The 26,939-nt window shown below is 38.8% G+C and overlaps 1 protein-coding gene and 1 long non-coding RNA gene across 9 annotated transcripts in view; one reads left to right on the forward strand and one right to left on the reverse strand.

The window, feature by feature from the left end:
* Positions 1-26,939, forward strand: part of TOX (thymocyte selection associated high mobility group box) — a 222,734-nt gene that overhangs the window by 188,503 nt on the left and 7,292 nt on the right. For all 8 annotated transcript variants that reach the window (XM_009673517.2, XM_068932638.1, XM_009673523.2 and 5 more), the window contains 2 exons: positions 7,835-7,915; positions 21,145-21,531. In XM_009673517.2, coding sequence (XP_009671812.2) covers positions 7,835-7,915; positions 21,145-21,531 — 468 coding nt within the window. The remainder of the gene's footprint in view (positions 1-7,834; positions 7,916-21,144; positions 21,532-26,939) is intronic.
* LOC138066038 (uncharacterized) overlaps positions 1,128-26,939 on the reverse strand; it is a 34,724-nt gene continuing 8,912 nt past the window's right edge. The window contains exons 2-3 of the long non-coding RNA XR_011139214.1: positions 16,351-16,545; positions 1,128-3,460 (exon numbers count right to left, since the gene is read on the reverse strand). This is a non-coding gene — a long non-coding RNA (uncharacterized lncRNA). The remainder of the gene's footprint in view (positions 3,461-16,350; positions 16,546-26,939) is intronic.

The raw sequence follows: 26,939 nt of genomic DNA on the forward strand, positions 1-26,939 counted from the left end.
GCAAGTGTAAATAGTTAATTTGCTTCAATTATGAGCCTGTCCTGCTAAATTAGAAGCAGCAGGAATATGAAGAGCCAGAATTATACTTACGAGGCAGCTGACAAATCCTCTGAGCTCACAAAATCAAATCATTTACTCCTCATTGGTGCTCAAAGACCCACTAGATGAAAGCTGCAGTTTGTTCTTTAACATCTGATGGAACTTGGATTGTATGTTACCAGTACTTAAGTAAATTGAAGTCCCCATGTATTACTGTCAACATTTGTGATGCTGTTAGCATTTTCATTACAACCCACAAGCTTTCAAGGGGTTCTATTTTGGTCACTAAAAATAACCTAGACTGATTCGGGCATGCAAAATATCTAAGCATGTTTTGCAAGTTTCTCTCGTGATCACGGCAATGTTTTAACTGCAGCAGCACGTTTGCCGAGGCAGCAAGGAATGTGGTAGAGCAGGAGGAGCTTTAAAAGTAATGCTGGCCAACACTTGATGCCTAAAATGCTGCTGCTGAGATATAGCTCACTTCTGGCATATCAGTGAAGCTCCTGTAGTGATGTGAAACACCACAGGTCACACTGAAATGGATCCGAGATCGGCGTTTCAGGAGGCCTCGGCTCAGCCTGGTGTCTGGGGCGTGCAACCTAACGTGGTGACATGTTGCAGGGGAGCAGTGCCAGGCAATGCCTCCTCCCTCTGGGGGCTCAGGGCCGCAGCGCTCCCCCATCACGTGGCTTGACAAAAGAGCTCACCCCATGGTTGGAGGTGACGGCTGCCCGCCGCCATCGGGTTCTCCATGCCCAGGCTCGCCAGGACGGCCAACAGCTCGGAGCGCTGCGGTTTGGGTGTTGAAATAGCTCTAAAGAATATGCAGATCTTGAGGTGAAGGTAGTTGGCAGCATTTTGAAAACACGAATTTACCGTTTATTCACTATTACTTATACTCACCTGCTCATGCAGATGTTTGTTTTTCCATCTCTTATACCTCCTGTAAAAATTAATTTCAGGTACCTTTTTTTTATATTATCCATGCTAATAAAAGCAATCTCCAAGAAATAACTTTAAAACACTTGTAAGAGGATGAGAATGTACTTTCAATTTAGCAGATAAACAACCATGCAGGGCTTAAATGTAGGTTTACTTTATTTTTGTAAATGAAAATAGGGAGCAAAGACACGTCTATGTGTGCATATTGCCAAAGTGAATTAGAAACAAAATGGTTTCAGGAATAGGCACAGTAGAAAACAACCTTACACCTTCCTTCCCAGCTACTTACACCACCAAAGTAGCTTTTACCAGTGTTGCACTGTTATCTGTTCAGGAGGTCCACTGTCTTTCTTGACAAATTTCTGTACTAAAATTGTTTCCTCCCTTTGAAGTCCTAGGTGAAGGTAGGAGGAGTTTAAAACACTTTGCTTCTCACGCTGGTGTCTGCTCCTTCTCCCTTCCTCTGAGAGCAGCTGGGCTTAATGAACTGGAACACAAGTGGGTCAAGAATAGGCACACACACACACAGCCACAAACATTTGTGTATACATATATGTGTATAGTTATATATGCATATATATATCAGCATTTTCTTATATGGCCCTGGTTTCTGCAGTGCCAGGTCTTGAACCCCTTAACTTTCTCAGTTTTGCTAATGACATTGTGAGAGAGCAATGTCAGGCCCCAAATTTGCAATGAATTTTTGCCCTAGAGTTTCTGGCAGCTGGAGCCCTGGTCTCCCACATGCAGCCCATGTCTACAGAGTTACGAACGTTGACTTTAATTGCACTTTTCCTCCTTGTTATATTTGGAAAGAGCTAGGCCAAAAGGACCCTAGATTCCCAGTATTGCTGCAGTACAAATCATAAATAATAACCTTAATTTTCTGCGCGTTCTTCTTCCCCACCCTTTATCCATACATTAGGGCTTGATGGGAACAGGGCTTTAAATCATTTGTGTGCACAACTGGACCTAAGCCCAGTTATTATGCTGCATTCAGGCTTACATCCGTTTTTTTTTAAAAAAGATACAACCAAATGCAAATAATCACCACATAAATCATGTTTCATGTTGTTTGCTTTGTACCCAGCTTTTATCCAACATGCTTCTGATGAAATAAACAATCCCGCTCCTGTTAGTTGCAAGCTTCGAGTTTATAAGGTCAAATTTAGTCCTGGCATAACTGGTTGCAATTTCTAGTGAACTCAGTAGAGTTTCACTGTTTGTGCTGGAGTTGAATTTGGCCTGTGATCTTTACCCTGCATGCCAGAAAGACTGAATTCTTTCCCCTAAGCTTCTAATATGTCATCGGTGTCATTTTCATGCTCTATAGTCTACGAGACTGCTGAGCCATATAGCTAGCCCTGGGCCTCTTTCTGTTGCTGTATGTACCTAGATTAAAAATCAAATGGTAACATATTTCAGTATCCATTAAGCAATTCTGAGGATTTTTTTTCTGACTGCTGTGGGAATATCTTTCTCCATATTTTAGAAGAATGTGTGTAGTTCTAGATGCCTTTGCTGCGAAATCAAAAGATTAAAACTGGAGATATATCTCCCACTTGGAAAAAAATGCAAGTTTTCTCCATGAGCCTAGGTAGGTAGGGCCAGGAATGACAATCTGAATATAGAATTTAATTCTGAATTGCAGCCTACAATATTTTATCAGATGCCATTCCCATAAATTTAGCAAGTGTAAATGACACCTCCATGGGTAATAACACTGCAGAGTCCAAAAAGTCAGAGTTGGTCATGTTACTTTTTTTGCATACGCTCTTTTTTTAGGTCTATGAAACATTTCCATCGAAACAAATGTGGACACCTTTACATCATTTTAAAAGGACAAATATAGCTTTCTTGCACGTGTCAGCTCTAAGGAGACATCCACAAGACAAACTGAAAACTTCCCCTTCTTTGTCATCCTTGTACTGGCCATTTAGGCAACACCAAGGAAGTACCATGGTTCTTCATAACGTGCTTTGTCAGCTAGGAGACACAAGCCTTTTCAGGCCACCATGAGGTACACATTCTGATAGCCTCTTTTTCTCCCAAGAGTTATCAGTCAATTTAGCTCACTGTCTCCCACTCTCTAGTATCAAAGGGCACTGTATCAGTGGGGCCTTCTTCCATCAGTACGTGATATTCAAAGCTAAGGACATATTTGCATTTAGATGATGCAGGATACCTGTTTGAGTGCCCAGTTTGACTCTCGCGGTGATGAATGGGGAGAGAGCTCTTCCCCTAAAGGAACAAGGGCACAAAGCCCATGGGTCTCGCAGCTTAGTGTGTTGTGATGTGCTGATAAAGCTCCACAGGCAAGTTGAGAAGAAGTTTGTCAGGAACAGAGGACCAACCAAAACAAAAATTTGTCTCAAGGCATTCCTGATGTATTTTGTCATGATCGGTGATGAGTTTCATATTATCCAGCACATGGAGAGCACAGGAGATGCAAAGCTTGCCTCCAGGAATTTATGATCTAGAAGGACAAGTATGAAACAGCTGTTAAAATACATACAGCAGAATATGACCAGAAGTTGGCATCATAACACAGCAGTTGCAGATACTCTGTTGTGGTTTTGATTTGGTAAATCTAGTATTTGTGCAGTGCTTGTGGCTAACCATATAACCCACAACCCATCTATCTCCAAATGAAGCTTTGGGGCAGTCAGCTCAAGGATGTGTGTCACTATTAATAAAAAGCGTTCAGTCCTGAGTGTAGGCTGCCACCAGCGTTGTGGTCCAAGAGTATGGTCAGCCAAGGGAATCTGAAATACAGGGTGCCAATGCAACAGCCTGGGTGCTGGTACCAGGATGTTACCTTATCACTGGTTTTCCCTAATGGGCCTAATTAAAATGCTATCTTCTGTGCTTACCTACACAAGAAGGAGTTTCGTACTTAGTTGCTACAGAAAATACCTTTTTCTGTATTGTTATTTGCTTTGCTAAACAGTGTAAGTGAACTTGAAGCTATCTTACTGGGTGTATTTAGGAAATGTAATTAAATAGTAAATTAAGAACCTGTGTATTATGGTGTGTAAATCTGCATTCATGAAGCACAATAGGAAAATAATGCCAGCAGCTTCGATTTGTAGACAAATAAATGCAATTGTGGTGTTGTGAAGGCTTCTATAAGACACTGAAGATAATAAAATAAACCAAGCTGACCCTTCCCCGCATATACAGAAATATTATCCTTCTGCTAACATTCAATTTCCATAACTAGGATAATATAAAAAATAAAATACTGTGTAAGGAAACAAATCTGCTGCTGAATCAGAATGGGCCTTTACTGCCTGAATGACAATCAGTTGACATTCAATTATCATGCTAATTGAATTAAAGCAAGCTGGAAATGGCTTAATTCCATAAGTATATGCTCCTGTCAAGTTACTTATTTAATAATTGTTGCTTGCTTGAGGGAGGAAGGGAAAAGGACCTATAAGAGATTTCTGAAGTGTTAAAAATAAAAATAGATATCACCAATATACACCATAGATAAGCTACAGCTTAGAAACCTACTTCTTGATACAGGAAAAACATTAGCTGTGTTATTGGAGAGTACAGTTTCAGCACCGTCTTAAGCAAGGAACATAAAACAGCTTAAGCCGTTGTCTGGGGTGCGCTTGAATGATGACACAAGCCTTTTGCCTCCCCAAAACAGCTGCAAGGTTGCAACTCTGTTAAACTTATTGCAACACAAAACTATTTAAGTTCAAGTGCTAAAAGCTCTCACAGCTGCAAAAAATAGGATGGGAGGGGCAGCTGACTTGCTCATACCTGTTGCAGGTCCTGCTGCAAATGCTGAGGACGCTCCCCTCTTGCTCTGCTCTCTTAAACCTCCAGCACCAGTACTGGCTAGCTCAAGGGCAGCGATCCCACTGCCGGAGCCATATTCATTCACGTTCAGAGAAAAGTGCTGACAGCTAGACCTTGTCGTTACTGATGAGAAGGGACAACTCCTCAGATATTCTGAACCTACCCTCACTTTTAAAGTAAGCCAGGACCCAGTGTTTTTTTTCCAAAACTAATGTGAGGATCATCAGCCCGCTTGGATGTTGCCTAAACAGTAGGCTTCTTGCAAAGGACAACGGCATCAAGATATACACAAGGGTAGCCTCAGCCGTTGTCCCCAGATGCCGCATGGATACCTTAGGAGGGAGGAAGCAGGGAGAGCCAAATGCCCTCGGGACAGGCCAGCCTGCTGGATGCAATCCAAAATACCAAAGCAGACTGGAGTGACCAAAACCTCTCCCTATCCAGTAAGGAAAGGTTGATCGTAATGACCTCCTCTTACATGGTTAATGTACATACCACCATGAAAAAGCACTGTTGTCTTGACTATTATTGGCTCACGAGAAGACCAAAGAAAAGAAGGCAAAACTATGATGGGTGTCCTGAATGCAGTAGAGATATAGGTGGGAAAGAATTAAAAACTGCCGATATAGTGACATTCGTGCAAAGTAGTGGTGTTTTAAGTGGAGATTTACAGCCCTGTTGTTAGCTTCATATTATTGAGTTAACCTTGTGCAATATGACTATTTGAGGGAAAAGTCAGGTCCCAGAGGACTCTTTCAATACACTGTGACTGTAAAAGCACAGTAGGACTGTACATTTTTTATATTTGTGTAATGCAAAATAAAACCCAGTCTGGAAGCAGTAGATACATGATCGTTTAAAGATCGTTATTCTTTGTAAAATTCTTTGTTCCATTATGTTTTTTAAACTGGCTATCAGAATGATTCAGAGGTATTACAGTATACAAAACAATATAAATTAGTCTTTGTTCTGTAGGTCAAGCTAAATTCATTTTAGCAGCCAGGAACAGATTGACTAATTTTTTATTCATTTTCTAAATAAACAGTACATTTCCCTAATAATCACAAACGATTACAACTTAAAAAGCAAATTGCTACTTTTTTTTTTTCTTGCAAAACAATAAGAGGTCAGCCAACACTATATATTTATCTTAATCTGGAGAAATTACAAGGGTGCCCATACACAGTTGCACAGAGAGCTGCACAGCTAAAACAAGGTTTTTTTCCTCTTTATCTTTATATTTACAATTTTAGAAGCTTAGGACTTCTCTGCTTCCACTATGATCTTTTGCTTCCCCGAGAAGCAAAATCTCTAATCCTTTGTGGCAACCTCCAAGTTTTGCCAGCCCAAATCAGGATTGTTCTGTCTCTGAAAGCAAAGCCTCAGTGAAACAAAAAATGTTTCACAAGCACATTCTTTATAAAAATGATGTTGTGCTGGATCCTTCCAGCCTAACTCTGCTGCTCTCACTTTGTAGATTAGACTCGTGTTGTCCTGTGTGTTTGTGCAGTCTGTGCTTCCACATCTTCTCCGTAATGAGACTGCTCTGGTTTTATTGGAGAACAGGGTGATCAAAAGAGATCAGTTTAAAGTTTCATAAAGTTTATCATTCTGGAGAGGAGATGCATGTTATGTGTGTGTTTTTCACCTGTAGAATTCATGAGAACATCTCAAAATAGTCATAAATTGCTTTAACTATCTTTTGCCTTTGAATCAATAGCCCAAATAGACCAGGTAGTGCTGAGTGGTGGGGGAAGGTAGGTCATCGTTACTCACATCACGGAGGTGTTCCCCAAGTGCCTGGGGTGTGCCTAAAGAAATCTAAAGAAATTTGCCTGAAGAAATTGGCAGCAGACACTCAAAGTTGCAGTTCCATTTTACGTAGTATTGAGGGTCCCAAATGTCCATGACAACATGAATCACTCTCTGCCCTGGGCCTATAACTGACTAAAAAAAAATGTAAAATTTAACAGCAATAAACAAGTAAAATTTTTCTCCCTTTATTTGTCTCCCTTATTTTTCAACCTTCCACCTGGATATTTTTAAGGTTTTCAAGGAAGGCTAGGGATCAGTTCTGCTTATTATATGAAGGCAAGATGCTTGTATGACTCCAAAATTTAACCTTTAAAAAAAAGCGTAGACTAGTGAGAAACTCATGATAATATTTACAAAGAGAAATGCTGGCTTGTTCCAGAAACTGTCACTGACATCACTAACAGCAAGTCATAAGCTCGGCTCCACAGGTCAGAAACGGGTTCTCCTCTTGGGAACTTTCAGCCCTTAATATCTACCTATGTTTTTCTAACATCGTGTTACTACAGTGCTATGATACAGTGCTATGATATGTTACTACAGTGCAGATAATTTTTGATCTTGAAATTTGGGCAAAATTGAAATGACTCTTGAAGCTCTTTAATCTATTATGAGATTGTGCATATGCCGCATTTAAAATAATTTGGTGAGTTGAGAGAAATGTACAGAAATAGATCCATGCTCCTGAGAAGTTAATTAGAACGATACGGGATCAAGACTGGAATAATGACTAACATTTATTATTCTTAGCAGCTCTGTGAAGCTTCTTTGACTGCCCCCAACAGTTTATCCGGAGAAGAGAGAAAGCCTCTTGGCTGATCTGTGTGGTGCAGTCATCCCTTATTTCATTTAGCTCCAATGTATTTCTACAAACATTTTCATATTTCCCAGAGGCTTATAAGTTGTCTTACAGCAGAAGTCAGTGAAGAGGCCCCCATCTGCCATCCCCCCATACCCTAAAGTTGGGGTCACTTTGAACAATTAAACCTGAGATGCTAGGAGGGATATTGTTTTTTCAGTACTACTGGGTAGTTAAAGGGTGTTTCACAGTTGGAACTGTATTTTCTTTAAAATATTTGATGTTTATTATTTCACTCTTTAAGCAGCATCAGGAGGAAAGACTGTTTACTTAGAAAGGTTTTATGAAGATGCATGAGACACACCAGTGATGTATAAAAACAAAACCAGATTAATTTACCAATGTGACACTCTTTGTTTTTAGGTATACAAAAAGAAAACTGAAGCTGCCAAGAAGGAATATCTGAAGCAGTTAGCTGCCTACAGAGCAAGCCTTGTATCCAAGGTAACACATAATATATATATACATACATTTATATATATAGTGACATATTGCAAACCATTTTTAGCATTTATATGGTGCTGAGCACTATAGTATTTAGTGCAAATAGCCTTGTTTGTTCTCACCTTAAACTTAGGATATTCATTCTATGTGTAAATGCTCAATAAAAACAGTTAACTCTCAGTGAAAAAATATCCTCTCCTGTCTAGTTTTAGTGACAGCACTTCTCCAGGCTGGCAGTATCATCGCATTCGAACAAAGGAAGGATATACCAGTAAAAGACCACAGTGTAACAAGTAGATGCCATGCCTGGCAAGAACCAGTCCACCTGTAAGGGGAAAACCATATCACGTACACAGTGCCTAGATTTCTTTTTAAATACTGACTCCTACCTTGCAATCACAGTGCAGAAAAAGTCAGTACTCATATGAAAACATGAATTTTCATTTTACATTCAGCAAGCAATTTGCATGAACCCAATATAGTTCATGTTGTGGCTCTTGTACTGGAACATTAGTGTATCTCTAGTATACAACTAGCAGCGACTTTAGATATTGGTTTATTCAAATGTTCTTAGTGCCCATGACTTTGTAATAGGCTGTTTAAAGCCTGCAGAAGAATGTGAAATTACTGCATATGTGACTGTGAAATAACAGTGGAGCAGCTTCAGAATCATACTAGTTAGGATCACTTCTGTTCCGCATCTCTCACAGAAATCTATATGTTTATAAGGTCAAAGTTAGAAATATTTTGCTCTTACATAAATAAAACTAACATTAGAAGTAAAGATGGTGGAACTGGAGGAATACACATACATGACATCAGTAGAACTTTTTGTTAGTTTTAAGGGTATTGGGGAGTTAATTTAGTTCTTTGCTCTACTAGTCTGTATCCTATATGAACTGTTACACATTTTCAGTGGAAAGATTATAAAATTAACCATGCAAGGATTTTTCATACGTCTTTCTACATTATCTTAGTATTTAGTTAGTGTTTGTGCTGAATTTCAAAATCTGAAATATGGGTGTTACCTTGTTCTTTTTTTGTGTTGTGCATTATGCATTTTAAATTTGTAACCACCATCATAAACACCAATGCATTAGTTAAGGGAAGTACAGGATACCTGTAATTCCTGTCTTAGGGCTATATGATTCTAGAAATAATCATTGTCTTTAAAATGGAATTTTCCAAATGGTAATACTTTATCAAGGTTCCATTCTGCATAGATACCGATTGTTTGAAATAGCCGACTTATTGGCAAAAAATACATCAAACAAGCTCAAAATATTCCGATAGGTTTTGAAGATACTTATGAAGCCAGCTCTTCACTTGCAAGAATAACTCAGATATCACTATTTAGCACATCATGGACTGTTTATATAAAACTCTAAATAGCTTCACTTTGCAAAGACAAACATAGCAAACCTGAGATTTTTACTTCAGTTTTATTTTCTGGGAAAAGAGAAAAAACTATCTGCCTGGTATTTTCTGGGGTTTGCTTTTAGAAGAATATTTTTAAAGACTTTTGACCAGTTCCATGCATGAAGCCATTTGTGCGTATGTTTAAATCAGCTTTTAGTCAGAAAAGCACTGAAGCATTTTCATAACTTTTAACCATTTATTCAAATTCTCTCCAAAATGTAATGTTTTGCTGTAGTGTGGAAGGTATCAAAATATAAACTTAATGAAGCCAAGCCTTAATTACTTACTCACATGAATAGGGTCAGTGAATACAACAGAGCTGCCGTTTACCTAAAGCGAGCTCAATTTGGTATAAGGATGTAAAAAGCCCAGATGTAATAGTAGATCAATATATTCTATATTATCATTATTAAATATTTATATGGCACCAAAGATTTGTGATTCTTTAGATAAGCATCTAACCACAGAGTAATATATAATACATTGTTAAGATTCACTGTGTGGAGTCCATCTGTTCTATTATTTCCATCTATTATATTATCCTACACAGAAGGTACCTTCAGAGGATATTATTAAGATTACAGGACCATGTTCTCAAAAGCTAATACGTGCCAGAAGTAACACACCTTTTCCAAAAATGCTTTAATACAATATTAGTGATTTGTTCAAATAGTATGTTTGATACTTTAAGCCCATTCAACGTGAGTCTCATTTCATAGGCTTACAATCCGGTGTTCACTGTGGAAGCCCCTGTGTTGTATTTAATGCATATTGCAAAGCCCTGCTTCCTTATGGGCTTTTCTACACTGCTCATCCCAACAGCAGTATAGTGTAGAAAGATTGTTAATTCACCTTCTCAGTGATACTCTGGAGCAGGAAGTTTGTATTGGCCATGTTTTCAAGCACAACTAAAACATTGTGAAAGGAAGTTTTTGATCATTTTGGATGTCCTGCTTTGAGATATCTTAAAACTTCGTTTTTCAGAGTATTTGAGTGATACTGCACTTTCTGTGTCCATAGCACAGCTCCAATGACTTCAGTGCCAGCTGACTGGCAGCTAGGAGCTGTTCAGTGGTACTTCACATTGAACATCAGGACATCCATTTGCCCTCCAAACTATAGGAACTGCATGTAGGTGTAAGTGAATGTGTGTGTGCGCGTGTGTGTGTGTGTTTGCATTTATGTGCAAGTCTTCATTTTTCCAAAACACAAAGGAATGGACATATGCCACTTCATACACTGCACCCATCATCACCATTTGAGCTGCTGGAATACTTGATCAGGATATGAAATTGTCTTTCCCCAGCACAGACATGGGGCATGCTGTTTTTGCCAGATGTCTTAGCCTCTTCCTGACAGTAGAATAATGAAATTCAAGACCACTGGTTTCCATCCCAAACTCAGGGGGCAGTCATGTAGGGACTGCAGACTTCTCTGTGATGCTGAGCACTTTGCTCCTTTTTGTCCTGCTTCTTTCTCTCCTCTTGCCCTGCACTCAAACATTGACTTTGGCCAGACCTTTTCCTAGTCCTTTCTCTTGTCCTTGACGCTCACTGGCTCCTCCACATGCCCGCTGTCACATAAGCCTCGTGAAGGAACATGTGAACCAGAGACTGGCCTCCTACCCTTAGTCAAAAAGAGCCTTGAGTTTTAAATATGCATCTTAAGCAACTTTAATAGCTAAAGTTACCTGAAGGAAATAAATGTATTTTTGCTCATGTAGGAGTTTGGTCAACTGCAAATTGAGGATGAGGAGGTGGGGTGTGTCACTAATTTTCCAATTGGTTTATAAATTTGGGTGTCATTTCATGGGAAGACAAGATGGTCATCTTTCACACAGTCTGCCAAGGTCTCTTCCAAATTTGAAGGCCCTGTTCCATTGTATCTTGAGGAGGGCAACAAGTCTTTTTGGCAGAGAGTCATACTGTGCTTTTCTCTAGGTTGATTCTTGACAAAACTAAACAGCTCTGGTTGGAATTTATCACCTCTGCATGCACACACACACATGCACACACACAAAAGTCACTCAGACACCTGGTATGTATAGTTTCAGGCTGTGATATTTGACAAAATTATAACTGAAAAGAATGGAAGTGGCACTAGAAAATTCAGTAAAAGTCTTGTCAGGCCATCTCTAGTACCTTTTGAAATGCTTTAGCGTTGTCTTTATAAAATAGGACTACCACCCAGTAAATAAGGTAAACATATGATTGCATAAATGTGTTGTTATGCATTAACCCCTATTAAATCTATCAGTATATTTACTATGTTTTTCCCTTCTTGTTCACAATGATTGAAATTAATAGGGCTGTAGCTGAGCTTGTTCACGTGTGTAGAAATTGATATGTAAAGTAAAAATCACATTGCAAAGCATTATATCTTCTGCTATGCAGATTGCCGTATTGCTTATAGTACTGACTAAGCCTTTGCATTGTAAACAAGTGTCTTTATATTTGCCCTTAGTTGCAACTTTTAGTACCATCCAGGTCCAGAAATGCAGTCTACGGTATCTGGTAATTTGTACAGCATTCATAAAATGCTGTGAATTGCAATTTTACTTTTTCATAAAACAAGCACATTTTCTAGCTTAACCTGCCTTTTTTCTGGCTGACAGTAGAGTTTTTGCTGTATCTTTCAAATATGTGTATTTAATATAGATATAGATTTGTAAGTTAATATATATGCACAATGTACACGTAGGTATGTATATGTTTAAACATATGCATATTGTATATTTAACATATGCATAATACAAATATGCATATACATGGTACATATATGTATATTAAATATAACAGTATAAATTTAAGTGTTTAAGGAGTACAAAGAAGATTCCTCCTCCCTGTTTTATTCTCTCTGGCTAAATGAATCTTTAATTCTCTTCTGTATAGTGGCACAACTTCAGATTTCAGACATATTTCAGACATATTTTAGCAGCTATGGCTGGAACTAAAACCTCTCAGCAAGGAGAATATTATTCAAATTCAAAATACTCAAGCATATATCAAAACTCTGGTGCTGTATCTAAGTCAAAATTGTGTCCTCACTTGACATTGCAGCAAACACACTGGACTGTTTTAAGTGTTGAGAACAGTGCACATCTTTTGAACATGTAATATTGCTCCTTGAAGTATATGGCAAACTTAACTTTTCTAGCCTCCACTTGCAATTACTTTTCATAAAGAACTAAAGGTCAGATCCAGGAAGCCTGGCATTGCCTTATTGCCATAAGCACAGCAATTTGTAACCGGAGGGTTTCCAGGCGTCCAAAATCTATGTCACATGTGTAGCATTGCCTATATTTTAATATAATTGAACAGCCTAAGGAATTCCATTCAGGCCTTTTGAGACTGCAGTGAATACACAGTGAAAAGTTTGGCTTCTTGCGAAAAGCAAATAGAGACCATATAAGGAAAAAGAAACAGTAGTCATGATGGTATGAGTTTCCCATTTTGTAGGTATACATGGTGAGAGCGCTTGCCTAAGGTATGAAAAGCCAAAAAAAAAAAAAAAAAAGCTGTCCCAGGAGTAGAAACCGGGTTGTGCGTCTCCCCACTCCTAAGTAAATGCAGATGTACAGGCACCTCCCTCCATGAGTTGTTTTCTGCAACGAATTCTGAATTTTCTGTGCAGTGGCCCAGCTTCAAATGTAGGGGAGAACAGGAGCCTGTCTCACTCCTCCCTGAAATAACCAGCTGCTTGGGTTTAGGACATTGGGAGATAGAGTGCTAAGTATCTGCAGGCAGAATAGAGCACTGAACTATCTTGTCTCCTGGTAAGTGCTTTAATCAGTTGGCCACTGTTTATAAGGAGAGCAGCAGTCCTTCTACTCACACTAAGGCGTCTGGGTTCAATTCTGGAGGTAACTGGCTTCCTATATTATATCTAGTCCTAGTCCATGCAGATATTTTGGAGTTTTGGAAAACAGTTTAGGCTGCTCTCAGTGGAAGCATTATAAAAAGAATAAATAAAAGATATGGCTATGTATGTCTGATGCATGAAGACAATTATTTGTAGGTATTAAAGTGCTGCAAAATAATTGTCAATGTTTCCCTTAAAACAACATTAACAAAAACTCAATAGTCACAGGTACCTGTGGGTGATACAGATTTCAGTTTTTTCCCTTAAACATTAGAATCTCTGTCTGGGAAAATTATAATATAAGGCTTTTACAGCATATACTTCATATTTCGGTGATACATCAGTCTTTGTTTCTGGAGGTATTATGATATAATCAGAAATTTTCAAAGAATCATAAATAAAATTATATATGTGCAAGTGCCTGGTGTATCAGAGTATCTGGTAAGTGAACATATAAATTCATAGACCAACTGTCAAATCTGATAATAATGCAAAGCAAACCAACTTCTCATCCAGCATACCTTAGCTTGGTTGCTTTGAAGCCAAGTTTCTACACTAGTAGAAAAAGAAGAGCAAACTATATTTAAGTTAATGCCGTGAACTGGATTTGAAGTTAAACCATGTGAAGCTTTACATTCAGCAGTGCAAAAATGTGGAGAGGTTCTCACATCATTTCAGCCAAAAATGGCCAGTATGTCTTGAGTTTGAGAGAAGTCATCTTTTGATTTGGGGAGGAATTGTGTGTGTTTTTAAAGTGAGTTAAAAAAAGTAGATAGGATTTCATTATTAGCCTAGTGCTTCCATTCTGGGAATTAAAACACTTGTACCAAATTAAAGTTGCATATCCTTTACCACATGTATTCAGGTTACATTCATAAAACATCCATTTTTACCTACATACCCTGAATGATTCCATGACAATCCCCTGTAGATTATGGCAAAATGTATATTCAGATTTGAAGATGTTCTTCTGAGCTACCTTCGCTAATTATAGATGACAACCAATGGCTTGCTCCTTTGTTCTGAAGCATCAAGGATGTGTCAAAAGCTTCTGAACTCTCTAGAGTCCAAGATATTGTTCTTTCAATAGGTGACTGGAATTTAACAAAATATGAAACGTCATTTGCCAAGAGCCTCCTGTGACTTAGGTAGGAAAGTGGCTTCATTCAAAATGTGCATAACTGTATGCAGGAATAAATTCTGTACCGGCGTGAATGGAGTTAAGTCAAAGGAATCTAAAGAAGTTAAAGACCTAAGCAGAAAAGAGAAAACACTGCCAGAGATAAGTCATTCTCTCATAAACAGCTTCAAAGGGGTATTAATAAAAATGGCTGAGTCCATACAGGCTGGAAGAACAGATTGTTTCCAAGGACAGGCTTGGGGTTGGAGGTGACCTAAAATCTCAAAGACATTAAAAAGGGACAGGATTATGGGAACACAGAAAAGCTGAGAGAAGGAATAAACAGTTCAAGATGTTCCTTCCACCAAAGAGACAGCGAAGACAGCAGATGCAAAGTTAAGCTTAGGTAAGCTCTGTAGCTGTGTAAATATTCAGCCAATTTCCTTGTGTCTACCTCTTTAACATCATGGAACTGGAGATAGCTCATTTAAAGCTGAGTCAGGCCTGCCTAAGTTTGATAACAGCATCTCAAAGGGAAGGCTGACAGAATCTGGACCTAGCTGGTGCCAGCTGACCTGGTCACTGTTATTATCTGAATGGTAACTTGATTCTGGTCGTAGAGTCAGAAAATTGTTGAATTCTTCTCTGTGGCTCAAGAACTGACAGCAGTCATCAGATGTGTATGTGGCACTGATATGAGAAGAGACAGTGTAGCAACTAATAGGTTAACAAATATTCATTTAACATTCAGGTTAAACTATTTTCAAGGCTTTAAAAGACTCATATAGTCCATGTTCACTGTGTAGGTAGAGGGGATACCAAGCTCAGTGGACCTGTTTCTCATTTACAATAAAACCATGTTACATCATTTTAGCTGTGAAAAGAAATCTTCTGAGGTTGGAGTAGAACATGTTTACCCACCGGTAAAACTGTTTGCATTGGTGGAAAGTTTATGCTGGTCATATTGGCTGTAAGGCTTTATGTCTTTGTCCTTGAGGAGGTCTGTCAGCACATATTTAAAAGCCACCATAGGCAGCAGTACTGAAAATATTTACTGAATGTGCACCAGTTCCACAAACTTATGCATATTTTACCGTAGAGGTGAGCTTAATTACTGATGTTAATAAAAAAGTGTTTTGGTTATATCAGCTAAAAGGTTTTGATCCTTTGTAAATAGAAAAACTATATTTTCTTTGAAACAACATCACTTTTTTCATTTTATATTGCAAATAGCAATATTAGACAAGCACCACTTACTGGAATGAAATGCAAAAGCATTTATTTAATTTCCATATGTGTTATAGTACCATATATAGTAGTAGGATAAGAATGCTGAAAATAAAGCATGCATGTGTGTGTGAGTTGAAGATGTTCATATATATGTATGTAAGTTCCTGCTTGGTGGCTTGCTTTCTAACAGTAACTACATTAACACATTACAAGGGCAAAATAAAGTAAGTATAGGTACTTCTAGCTTCTGGCTATAGTGCTGAAGACATTTAGGGGAAAATTTCATGATAAACAAGTGAACATCTAGTCGTTAATACTGCGGTAACAATGTTGGGCTCTGAGCCAAATTTCATTAGCGTTAATAGGAGAGTTTCCATTACATTCAGTTGTCTAAGGATCAGACCCTTAGAATACTGCCTTATTAAAACGTATCCTTGCTTTATTTTCAGTCACTTGGCTGCTGTTTCTTTTTCTACAGAAGTGAGGTTAGAGGAGCCAACAGTAGCCAGAAGGCAGCCACAAGTCAGAAAGAGAATCAAAACTCATTTGTAGGCTTCAACAGCTGTTTGCTTACCCGGATCTGCAGGTGAGGGTTTAAAAAGCGACTACAGACTTTGCAAAGTGGAAGGAAAATAATATCCCAAAGGCATATTGCCAGGCTGGTATCACCAGACTATTGCTCTTATGTCTGGCATGGCTGGATCCATCAGGCTATCTATACTGCAGATCATTTCTCAATGGCAGGAGTGGGTGGCAATTGCTGGGGTGCAGCAAATCCCAGTGTCACCTTCCTCGAAGGAATTACCTGAATTCCCTGTGCCTGACTTCAGTCCATGGTGAGCACACAGACCAATGTAGCTAGGGCAGGTCTCCTTAGGGAAGAAGAGCACAACTGGTTGGGCAGTGCTTAACCCCTTAGTTCTTCAAGTTGGCAGATGAGCACAAGGAGTTTTGGCACGCAGTAGGCAAGTAGAAGGTAGATGGGAGCGTTCGCCTTGCCCTAGAGTTGGAAGGAAAGGCCTAAATTCAGTGAAAACTTGAGCAAAAAAACCTGATTCCGTGCTTCCCAAGCTTTTTGCATGATGATCAACACTCAACACTTTCTCTGAAGAGAAGACTTCATCACCTCTATCTGTAGACTTTAACCTGTATCACCACGTATTTCATTGAAAATATGGTACAAGTAGAATGATTTTGTGGACTAACTGAGGATCACTCACCAAGGCCTTCTGTAAGCTGCACTTACCAGCTTTGATATTACCTTATTTAGAGTATAGCATGCTGTATACAGTATAGTATATGCATCGGTACCTAGGTAGAGAGCAAAAATGAGCTGTTTTCTTATATTCCTGCCGTTAGACAGAATCATCTCTATTACTTATGATTCTGTTAATTATATTTCAATTAATATATTTATCATAAGAATTATATTAACATTTATTCTATTTTATTTCCTTCTTTTCCCTATTTCTCTTCTACTTTTAGTCTCTTTCTATGAGATTTTCAAAATTTTCTGTCAAACAATAGCTTCTTGTGACAGAAAGTACGTTTTGGGTTGTGCCTACAAGACAGTCATACATTTTTCTGTAGTGTTCCATTGCTTGGCCCTGGTACTAGACCTACCTTACCTTCACCTTGTGATGTCTTTTTTAATGCAGACAACAGTATTAGATAATGTTAGATGGAGAGGCAGGTTCATAAGAAACCCTACTCCTAACCTTAACAGGATGAAATTAACCTTAAGATTTGTTGAATCTTGTATAAGAATAGCCTTAAGATTTGGAATAAGGCTTTGAGCTGAACTCAGGAACAAGCAGAAACCACACAAAGGATAAATAAAGGACTACTGAGAAAAGCTAGTTTGCAGTTCTGTTATACATTGGCTGAAGTATATGTACAATACCTCTTCCTCCCATTAACTAAATATAATATTCTGTCACCCTCTAGTGGTGGGTCTACAAAATCATAATTCTAATAGCAATTGTGATAAATTTTCTCATTGCATATGTAGAAGATAGGGGTGTAATATTTGGTGACTTCTGTGTACAGTTTGTTAACTGTGGCCTCCACTGTATATAGCTGCAAATAACTGTATCCTGTAACTTTATGCCAGAAAGCAGAGATGTAAATTCTCTGTCATGTCTCTGGGCAGATTAATTAACTAAAGAGAGCTTTCTTAAATGATTTCCATACTCTTTCCCTCAGGTAGGACAAGAGAAAATTACTGAATTTCAACCTGCAAAGTTATGGTATATATCTGTGCATTTGGAGCCCCAATCAACTAATCAGATCCCTTCTTTCTTAATTCTCAGCTTTACTTATAGTAAAAGTGCTGTCCTTACCTAAGACTAAGTCTAAGGCAATATTGGACAGGTGTAATGCCCATTCGAATCTGTGAAAGCAGTAAGTGCGCCTGAGATAACAGAGTGTGGCATATGCACGTTATGTACCTCTTGGTATATTTGACAATAAAGAGATATAACAAAGCCAAAATATGTTACATCACCTATTCCATTAGCTTCAACAATACTTACAAAAAAAGTTTTCTTCTTTTGGAACAGTATCATGTCAATTAGTTTTTGCTCTCCTCAAACTCTCTTGCAACACCTAATCAGTTGTTCTGCATTTTATATATGTACGAAGTAATTCTAGCTCCCAAGTTCTCCTTGGACTTGTCTTTTTTCTTTTTTCTTTTTTCTTTTTTTTTTGTGAAATTCATCACACTTACAAAAGCAAAGGTTTCTGACCCAGCCTTAGAAAAAGCTGGAAGTGCAGTATATTGGAGAATAGCATTTAATAGGTTCATTTATCAAGATTCCCACTAACTGATAATATTGATGTATTTTACACTGATATTGGACAGTTTGGCTTCAGATCACATATGATTTAAAGCATCCTAAGTAACAGCAAAATACTTGTCTGAAACAGAAGTGTTGTGTTTTTCACTGTATCAGAACATAGTGAAATACATGGAAAGATTAGTGATAGCTTGAGACACCTGGAGCTGCTCCTTTTAGATCACTTTGCAAATGCTCTTCTCAGAGGCAAAGCAAGTGTTATTCATCTCTGGGCCTGAGACTAGGCAATTCCTTCTAACATAATTTTGTATTTCAGCTATTACATGATACTAAGTATCTACTGTCTCTGTAATTTTATCAGTGTGGGCCATGCATTCACCACTTACGTGTGAACTGTGAGCAACAGAGTTATCCCAGTAATTAAACTAATTCATTATATCTTTGTTAAAGAGATGTATGGCAACACGTTTGCAATCACAAGTGAAACATAAATATGTATCACTATGTCATGAAGAGTGCCACAAAGACTTTTCCGTACCTACTCACCAGGAGGGATTGTTTAAACTCTTTGACCTCGGAAACGTCAGGATAAATTGCCGTTGCTCTGAGTACATCATGGAAGGCAGAGTGTTTCCATGAAGGGATGACGCACTCAACAAATCTTCAAGTTTCTCAAAAAAGAACACAGAATGTATTTCCTGTAATGTGTAAAGAGCCTGGCAGGCTGAAGAGGAGGGTCCTGACCATGCCTCTAATTAGCAGACCCTCTGAATCTCTGAAATTTCAGCAAACCTTCCAGTCTTTGCTCTCTCATTGTCATGAGCATTGGGCAAATACTACTGGGAACAGAGAGCAAGAACATTTCTCATGTCCTCGTGAACTAATGCTCAGTAGTTTAAAAATAATGCCAAAAAAACCTGCTAGAGTTTTGAACCTACTTTCAGGTTTTATCTTTTACTATCTGTATTTCTTTATCTCTGTATCTCCATCCTGCAAGCATGCATATAATACATATTGCCCACGTGTACTCCCACATGCAGGCATAGCGAGGCAGATGCACAGAGACAGATATTTGCATTCCTTTTATCACATTCATTTAATTTTCCTTAGTTTACTGGAGGAAATAAGTTTTCTTGCTAATAGAGCGGCAGTTTTTTTACTTAGGGAAAATGAAGTTATCTTTTTCGTCTTTATCATCGCATGTAATGAACCAATTTCAGTAATGTGCATGTCAGCTGATTGTTGGTGATGGTACATCCTTCAGAAAGAATACAAATAGACTTCCTTCGGCTGCGCTGACCCCGGAGTGCTGAGAGTAACGTGAAACTTACTTTGACTTGTAAACTGAGCAAACATGACATGGAGGTCACGGAATAAGGGCATATGTACATCTTTCAGCCCTTGTTTTAACAAAGTGACTTCTCTCTCCAGAGGGACATTTCTGCCATTTTTTCCAGCATGCAAACCTTTCACTGACTACTAATCCCAGTGTGTCTACTACTGACTACTAATCCCAGTGTTACCTTTCACCGACTACTAATCCCAGTGTGTCTTACCTGCTAAATTATGATTCAGGTACCCACCCATAAGCACATGAGAGCTAAATCTTAAATTTTTTCAGCACTTTTTTGAGCGCGTGTAGTTAGCAACTGTTAGAAGATCTAAGGAAATGAGAGTATGGAACACAACAAATTGACTGTAATTCGAATGTAACAATTATAAACATTAGAAATGAGTATATTAACACATTCATTATTGGAAATATTGTATTACTAACAGCTTAAGAAATCAGGATAGACTATAGCATTTTTGAAAACTGGTGTGTTTTCTGTTATACCGTGCAGTAGTTGTCAAGCTTTAGTATGTAGACCATCTGGTTCTGTCAGTTTTAAACAGAACTTTTTCACTGGATTCATAAAAGAGGTTTTGCAGAAAGTGAAATAATTCAGAATGTTCTTATTTTTCTGCATGCATGGCTCATGAAACACAGTTGATACAGATGTGGATAGTATCCCAGCACACAATACTTCAAAATAAAGGCATCAGCACAGCAACTAGCGTGTTTATTCACTGCAGTAGAACAACTGTGGATGGGGTTTGGCCTTGTCACCAATGTTAGCTAACTCTAATACAACACTACTAGCAGTTGTCAGCATGTGTAATAAAGGACACTTGAATTCTTACGCCTGTTTTGTAGATGGGGAAATGAGGCATGGAGCGGGGAAGTGACATGCCAAAGATCACTGCAGGCTTTTGCCAGAACCCACCCTCCGGAATCTGTTTTCAACTAGGCCATCAAATTTGAGGATAATAGTAGCGACTGCTTGTGTGAATAAATGTGACAGCCTTGGTTCTCTCTGTTGTGTAGGTTATTAGGTCAGTGATGTTAGATTAGGTCAGTTCTAAGTTTTGAAAAAGCAAAATTTCAGGCTAGACCAGGAAGCAGAGGGGCTAACCTCTTTTTTTATGATGCTGAAGAACAACATGTAAGGTAATAGGGATTAATTGTTGGGGAAATTGTTGTTTCTACTGTAATAACCAAACTCCGTGGAAAGGGTATTTTGATGGTCCAGATACATGTTCTCCCATAGTGAAACCCTTAAAAAAATAAAATTCTCCAGTATCCCAAATTACCTTTACAGAACATGTCAGCTACACTTTGCTTGAAACCGTTCTGCAGACTGTTGAAGGGAGAGAGTGGGGCAAAGGTCCGTTTGTGCAGTAAAGAGATCTTTGGGGGAAAAACAACAGCATTTTGTAGCTTTTAAGTATTGTCTGTTTTTTTTGGTTTTTCCTCACAGAGCTACAGTGAACCTGTTGATGTTAAGACCTCCCAGCAACCTCAGATGATGAATTCAAAGCAGTCAGTGTTTCATGGGCCTGCCCAGGCTCACTCTGCGCTGTACCTCAGTTCCCACTACCACCAACAACCAGGAATGAATCCTCATATCACTGCCATGCATGCCAATATCCCCAGGAACATAGCACCCAAGCCCAACAACCAAATGCCAGTGACTGTTTCCATAGCAAACATGGCCGTGTCCCCACCACCACCGCTCCAGATCAGCCCTCCTTTGCACCAGCATCTCAACATACAGCAACACCAGCCAATTACAATGCAGCAGTCCATTGGAAACCAGCTACCGATGCCGGTCCAGTCTGCTTTACATTCACCTACAATGCAGCAAGTAAGTTGAGCTTCTTAGTTGTCCAGGGTACTTTTTCCTTTTTCTTTTTTTTTTTTTTTTTTGAGCAAGTGGAAATCATCCAGAAGTTGACAGTGAGAGTGATTTAGAACTATGGACTAGCTTTGATTTTACAGATTTCCAAAACTGCCGTAGTATAGTCCAAGGGCTTAGTCTTTCAAAGACTGATTCTTTCAAAAGAATGAGTTTACCTAGGTGATGGGCAGCATCAGTGGAACTGTTTATATTACCAACTTTAATTATATTCTTGTGAACCCTCTCTCCCCTACATATTCAGGAGTCATCCTTTAAATAGAAGTGTCTGACTCTTTGGATCAATCTACAAGGCAGAAAGTACCCTGAAACATACCTGAAATTTTAAGGCTTCAAGAACCATCTATTTTATAAACAAAATGTAGGCATGTCTAGAAAAAGATGTGACTGTAGCATGTGCCGTGTGTATACTTGTGCTGACTGTCATATGTAGCAGACACAGGATCGCAAAATATAACAGACTCTGTTGTACATGTTAGATTAAATGAGCATAAGTATGTTAATTTATCCTGCATTCTTGCCCTCATTCTGGTAGGCAGATATGCTTTATTACTGGAAATAAGTAGTCTATCCCCAGTATTGCAGTAAAGTGGAGTTCTTTTCATTCTTTGTTTTCCATAGTCAATTCTCAATACATTTCCTTGAGGATCTGAATGAATATAGGCCAAACATATTACTTGGAGTTTTAGGCCTAGTCCTGTGGAGGGGTAGAGAAGATTAACACTGCTGATTTCATGAGCGCAGATTTCCCTTTGTATTGGCTGAGATTTGACGAGCAAGAATAAAATCTTGCTTTACGAAGAGGTGTTAGAATGAAAATTTCTTCAGTGGAGTTGCAAGAATTTCAGGAATTTGTATGCATGCAACTTGTCAGTTCTGGTTGACAATGCACAGTTATGAAACTGCTATATATTTTGAATACCTCTCTATAAATTCACATTTGCTAACAAGGCATATGGCATTTGCTTTACAAACAAGAAGCATTTAATCCCAGGAATGGTCTTTAGAGAGGGGAACACGAGAACACAAAATATTGCTCGTAACTAGGAGAAGTGATTTATCGGAGAGTGGAATTTTCCACAGTAGGACAAAAAAACAGAGGTGAAAACAATCTGGACTAATAAATTCTGTTCAGAGCATAAACCAAGAGGTGCCCCGGATGATCTGAATTGCTTCAGAGGCCTTGATCTTAGTTCCAGAAAGGTTTTGAGTAATCAGGCAGGCAGGAAGATTTGTAAATGGTTTACAACTTCTGCCTAGTCTAGCATATTTTTCATGCTCAGAGTAAGCTCAGTAGGCTTATGACCACGCACACAAATGTGGAGTCTTTCACTGTCATGTATTTCTGAAGGTTCTTCTACTTCAAAGTCCAGAGCGTGTCCTGGCAATGCCCATATGCAAGCCTCAGAGAAACTCAGGAGTTAGCACCTGACCTGGGTAGCTGGAGGTAGCTCAGCAAGAAGTCTTAGACAGATGATCTAGGAGGAGCTCTCTAGAGATCCTAGGGCTGATGGAAAGCCCAATCTCAACAGAAACTGAAGATGCAGAGCAATGAAGAGCAAAACAAGGGACTGAGACCCAATGCAACTGTCCGGTTAGTTGACAGCCTATGAAGAATGACAGCTGTGACAGCAGCCTGTTGAGATCATATGATAATATTCAAGCGAGTCTGGTATTGCAATGTGATTCAGTCTTCCTAGAATTAGAATCAAACCTTTTGTGCCAAACTTAGAGTCACTTGACCAGTGCAGCGCAAGAGAAGATCAAACCCATTCTTTCTTTTCAGAATTGCTGGTAGGCACAACTAACGGAACAGATTTGAAAATCTGGCTTTGATTATTCGATGGGTAGTACAGTAATGGTTGGCAAAAGGTGTAATGCAAATGTTAGATACTTTTAAGGATTTCATATCTGTCTGGTCAGGTATATGTGCAACACACATTGTCATCATTGTATGAATCCAAACACTGCTTTAGGAGTTACTCCAAACCATTATATAGCACAAAAAAGGTAAGATAATAAGAGTCTTCTCATGCTTTTTTTTTACCAAGTTGCACACTCGTAGCGTATGGTGTGCATGTCAGTGGTTTGGAAGAACTTTCATTCATCTGTGAGATGCGTTGTATGTAGCTGAGTCATTTTTAGCTTGAGAAAAAACGTAGGACATTAGGCTGTAGAAAAAAGGTGTCTAGAAGTCAAAATGTAGGCATGTAGCATACTGCATCTTTTGCTTTACTGAATACAAGTATGATAAAATAAAAAATGCAGTTCTCCTGCTCTTCATTATTAAACTTATGAAAGATTAGCTTAAATACTTTTACTGACTCACACTGCTTAGTCAGGAAGGCTGATGTTTATAATGGAAACCATGGTAAGACAGCAGAGCTATTCCTGATCTTTGCTTAAGGTGACAGATACTTATTACCTGTCAAAATGCTACACTGCCAGTCTTAACTACGTTTCTCTTTTAAACATCATGAAACATCTGCAAGTCCGTTTATATTTTTATGGTTTAATTTTTGTTTAAAAGTAATACAGCTTTTGAGCTCTGAATGTTCTATGTGATTTCACTTTACCTTTATAATATTTGTGATGTTTGTTTCATATGCTTTTATGTTTGTTTAGTATACCACATTTTATACAGTTTGTAAATTTAGTTTAAATATAGAATCCAGTCCCTTTAAAAGAATGATGTTGGCAAAGACGAAGCAAAAGCTATGTTGAATTTTGGGGCAACAAGTGTGCTAATTACAATTTGGTATGCCAGAGCAGAACGGTGGTATCTTGCCTAGTCTCTTAGGTATAACTCATTCTAGTCATACCCAGGAAATGTTAAAAAACACCATCCCCAGGATTACGCACTGCATTTAGAGCTTTAAAGGACAATTTGGCCACTAGGAGGCATATAGCAAGAAACTGAAAAACTCATCCTGAGAAACTTGAAAATGAAGGCTTCCTTCTGACTCATATGTCAAAGGACAGTACTCTCCAGTCTACTTGAAACCGAGCAAACACAGAGCATGTTAAAAAGGAAAAGACTTGATGGAAAAGACAAGCAAGCCCTCCAAACACGCCACAGTACAACGGCAGCAGCACAGAAGGTTAACCACAGCATGGGCAACGAAGAGGCATAGAACTATCTTGCATGTCCAGCCTCCAGCAAGGAGGGAGGGAGGACTCTGAGCAGGAGGCTGGGATCCCACCAAAACCTGCGTGCTTGACTAACAGAGTAGAGCACTCTACCAGATAAAAAGGCAACAAAGAAGAATGGGAGAATATATGGGCTGATAAAGCCAAAGCAACAGCTGCATTGATTCAGCTTTTCTCCAGCTCCTCTTCCGTCAGCTATTTGATTTCCTAAAGGTGTGGCCACTGTAAGCCTTTTCCAGAAACTCCAATGGGCTTCCAGTTTATGTAAGCAAGAATTAAAAAAACTACTCGGCATCCTACTCCGTTCTTTGTGACCTGCAACAAAGGAGATTTTACTTTTCAGACACCTCACCACTGCTCAGACAAATATACTTTAAGAAGCAGCTAGGTAATCTTTTCATGTCACGTTGCAGCATGAAACTTAATAGGCAAGAGAAGAGTAGATGTGTCAATAGCCTTATAATAATCTTTTACCTCAGGCGTTCCCAAACTCCCTTGGCTAGACATCACTGTTACAGACTGAGATTTGTGCTGTAGACAGAGAAGAAGTAGCAGTCACAGCTCCCACCAATGGTAGGTTCTGATTTTTTTTTTCCCCAACATCCAACTTTGGAATAGTTTGTGGCTTGTTAGTGTGACGTTCAGTGGGTAGCATGTTCTAGGAATCCCAGCAGATTCCCTGCTTTAACACAGTGGCTACTGGGAGATTTGGCCACTTGTTTTCTCCAGGAGAGGTTTCTTATCAAAGACAGACTTGCAGTATGTCTGAAGGACTGCCAGCTCTGAGAAAATCTACATAGACATCTAGACTTCAGTCCTGGCAGGCAGGACCACAGCTCTCCAAAATGACAGTGTAAAATAGACAGACTCATCTTCTCATCATCTGAGTAACTTTGAGGAGGGACTGATAAGAAGCTGCTGGCCTAGGGAGAGAGTTCACAAAAACAGCGCCTGCCCACACGACTGTAAGGACACTGCGCTGATCTGTAACAGCTCCGCAGAGAACAGCGTGTACTGCCATGCTTCCAACAGCACTTGCCTGCTCGTGTGCAGCTGCCAAACTCAGAGAGACTGCCAGCTGGAGAGGGACAGTTTCCTGAAGGATTCCACGAAAACTACCGAAAATCAAGAAGATCAGAAGTTTAGAAGCCAAAAATCCTCAAGAACTGCACATTTTCTGTTAATTTAAAATCAATTAATGCTTTGGAGCGTGCAGTTGGTGCAATGCATCCAAATTGTTCTAAAATGCACAGGACAAAGTAAATTTATCTATTGATGTAGCCTAGCATTAGTAAATCTTTTAAGAGTTCCTTTTACAATCTTCCCTAATTTGAGTTATCTAAATAATTTTTATAGCTTCTGGAAACTAAACCATTGTTTTTCTCTATTCCCTTTTCTTCCAAAACACTTAATGAGTAAACTAAATAACATCAGCCCTTTTATAGACATCTGGGATGCTCTTGTTAATCTCTTACACTGTAAAAAAATGACCATTTAATCCTATTCTTATTCTTAGGTTTAAATTAGATCCTGATTTTGACTGTAGTTTATTTATATCGTACTACAGTTTTCTGAAATATTCTTAGCAGGAAGTGTGTTGAAGTTCTGCTTTGTTAAAGTCTGAATCTATTTTGTAACAGTCTTTCTTTCATCCACTTTTGACATACTGAATGAATCATAGTAGATTAGAGGAGTGTGATTTTTCTTTCATTAAATGCTCGCATGAGCATCTTATCAATGTATCATCTTTTAACTGATACAGACTCCCTTCTCTCCAGTCTGTTTCTTTCCCCTGATTATATGTGAGATTAGACAACTAGGTTTCGCAAGATGTTTAATTTTTACTTAGCTGGAATCAGGTGATCTGAATCTCACCCTTTGTCATTCAAATCAGCCCAATTCCTCTGAAGTTCAGGCTAAAACAGCATCTGAAGCTGCAACCTGTTTTCTTTTGAAAAGTCATTCATTCCTTTTGCTGCTCACTACGTTCCCCAGCCTGTTGTACTGTGCTTTTTTTGTGTGCGGAGTGATAAGATCAAGGATTCAATCTCTCCCAAATACTCTCAGTCATTTCTGAGGAGTCCTTTTAAGTACCTCTACTGGAAGCATCTCCTTCCCTACTGAAAATCCTTGACCTAAGCCATGTGGGACAGGGAGTCTCATTACGATCTCTGTCCCACTTGGTTCACAGGTAGAGCAAGCAAAAC

Source organism: Struthio camelus, chromosome 2 (genome assembly GCF_040807025.1).
Source record: "Struthio camelus isolate bStrCam1 chromosome 2, bStrCam1.hap1, whole genome shotgun sequence".
NCBI lineage: Eukaryota > Metazoa > Chordata > Aves > Struthioniformes > Struthionidae > Struthio > Struthio camelus.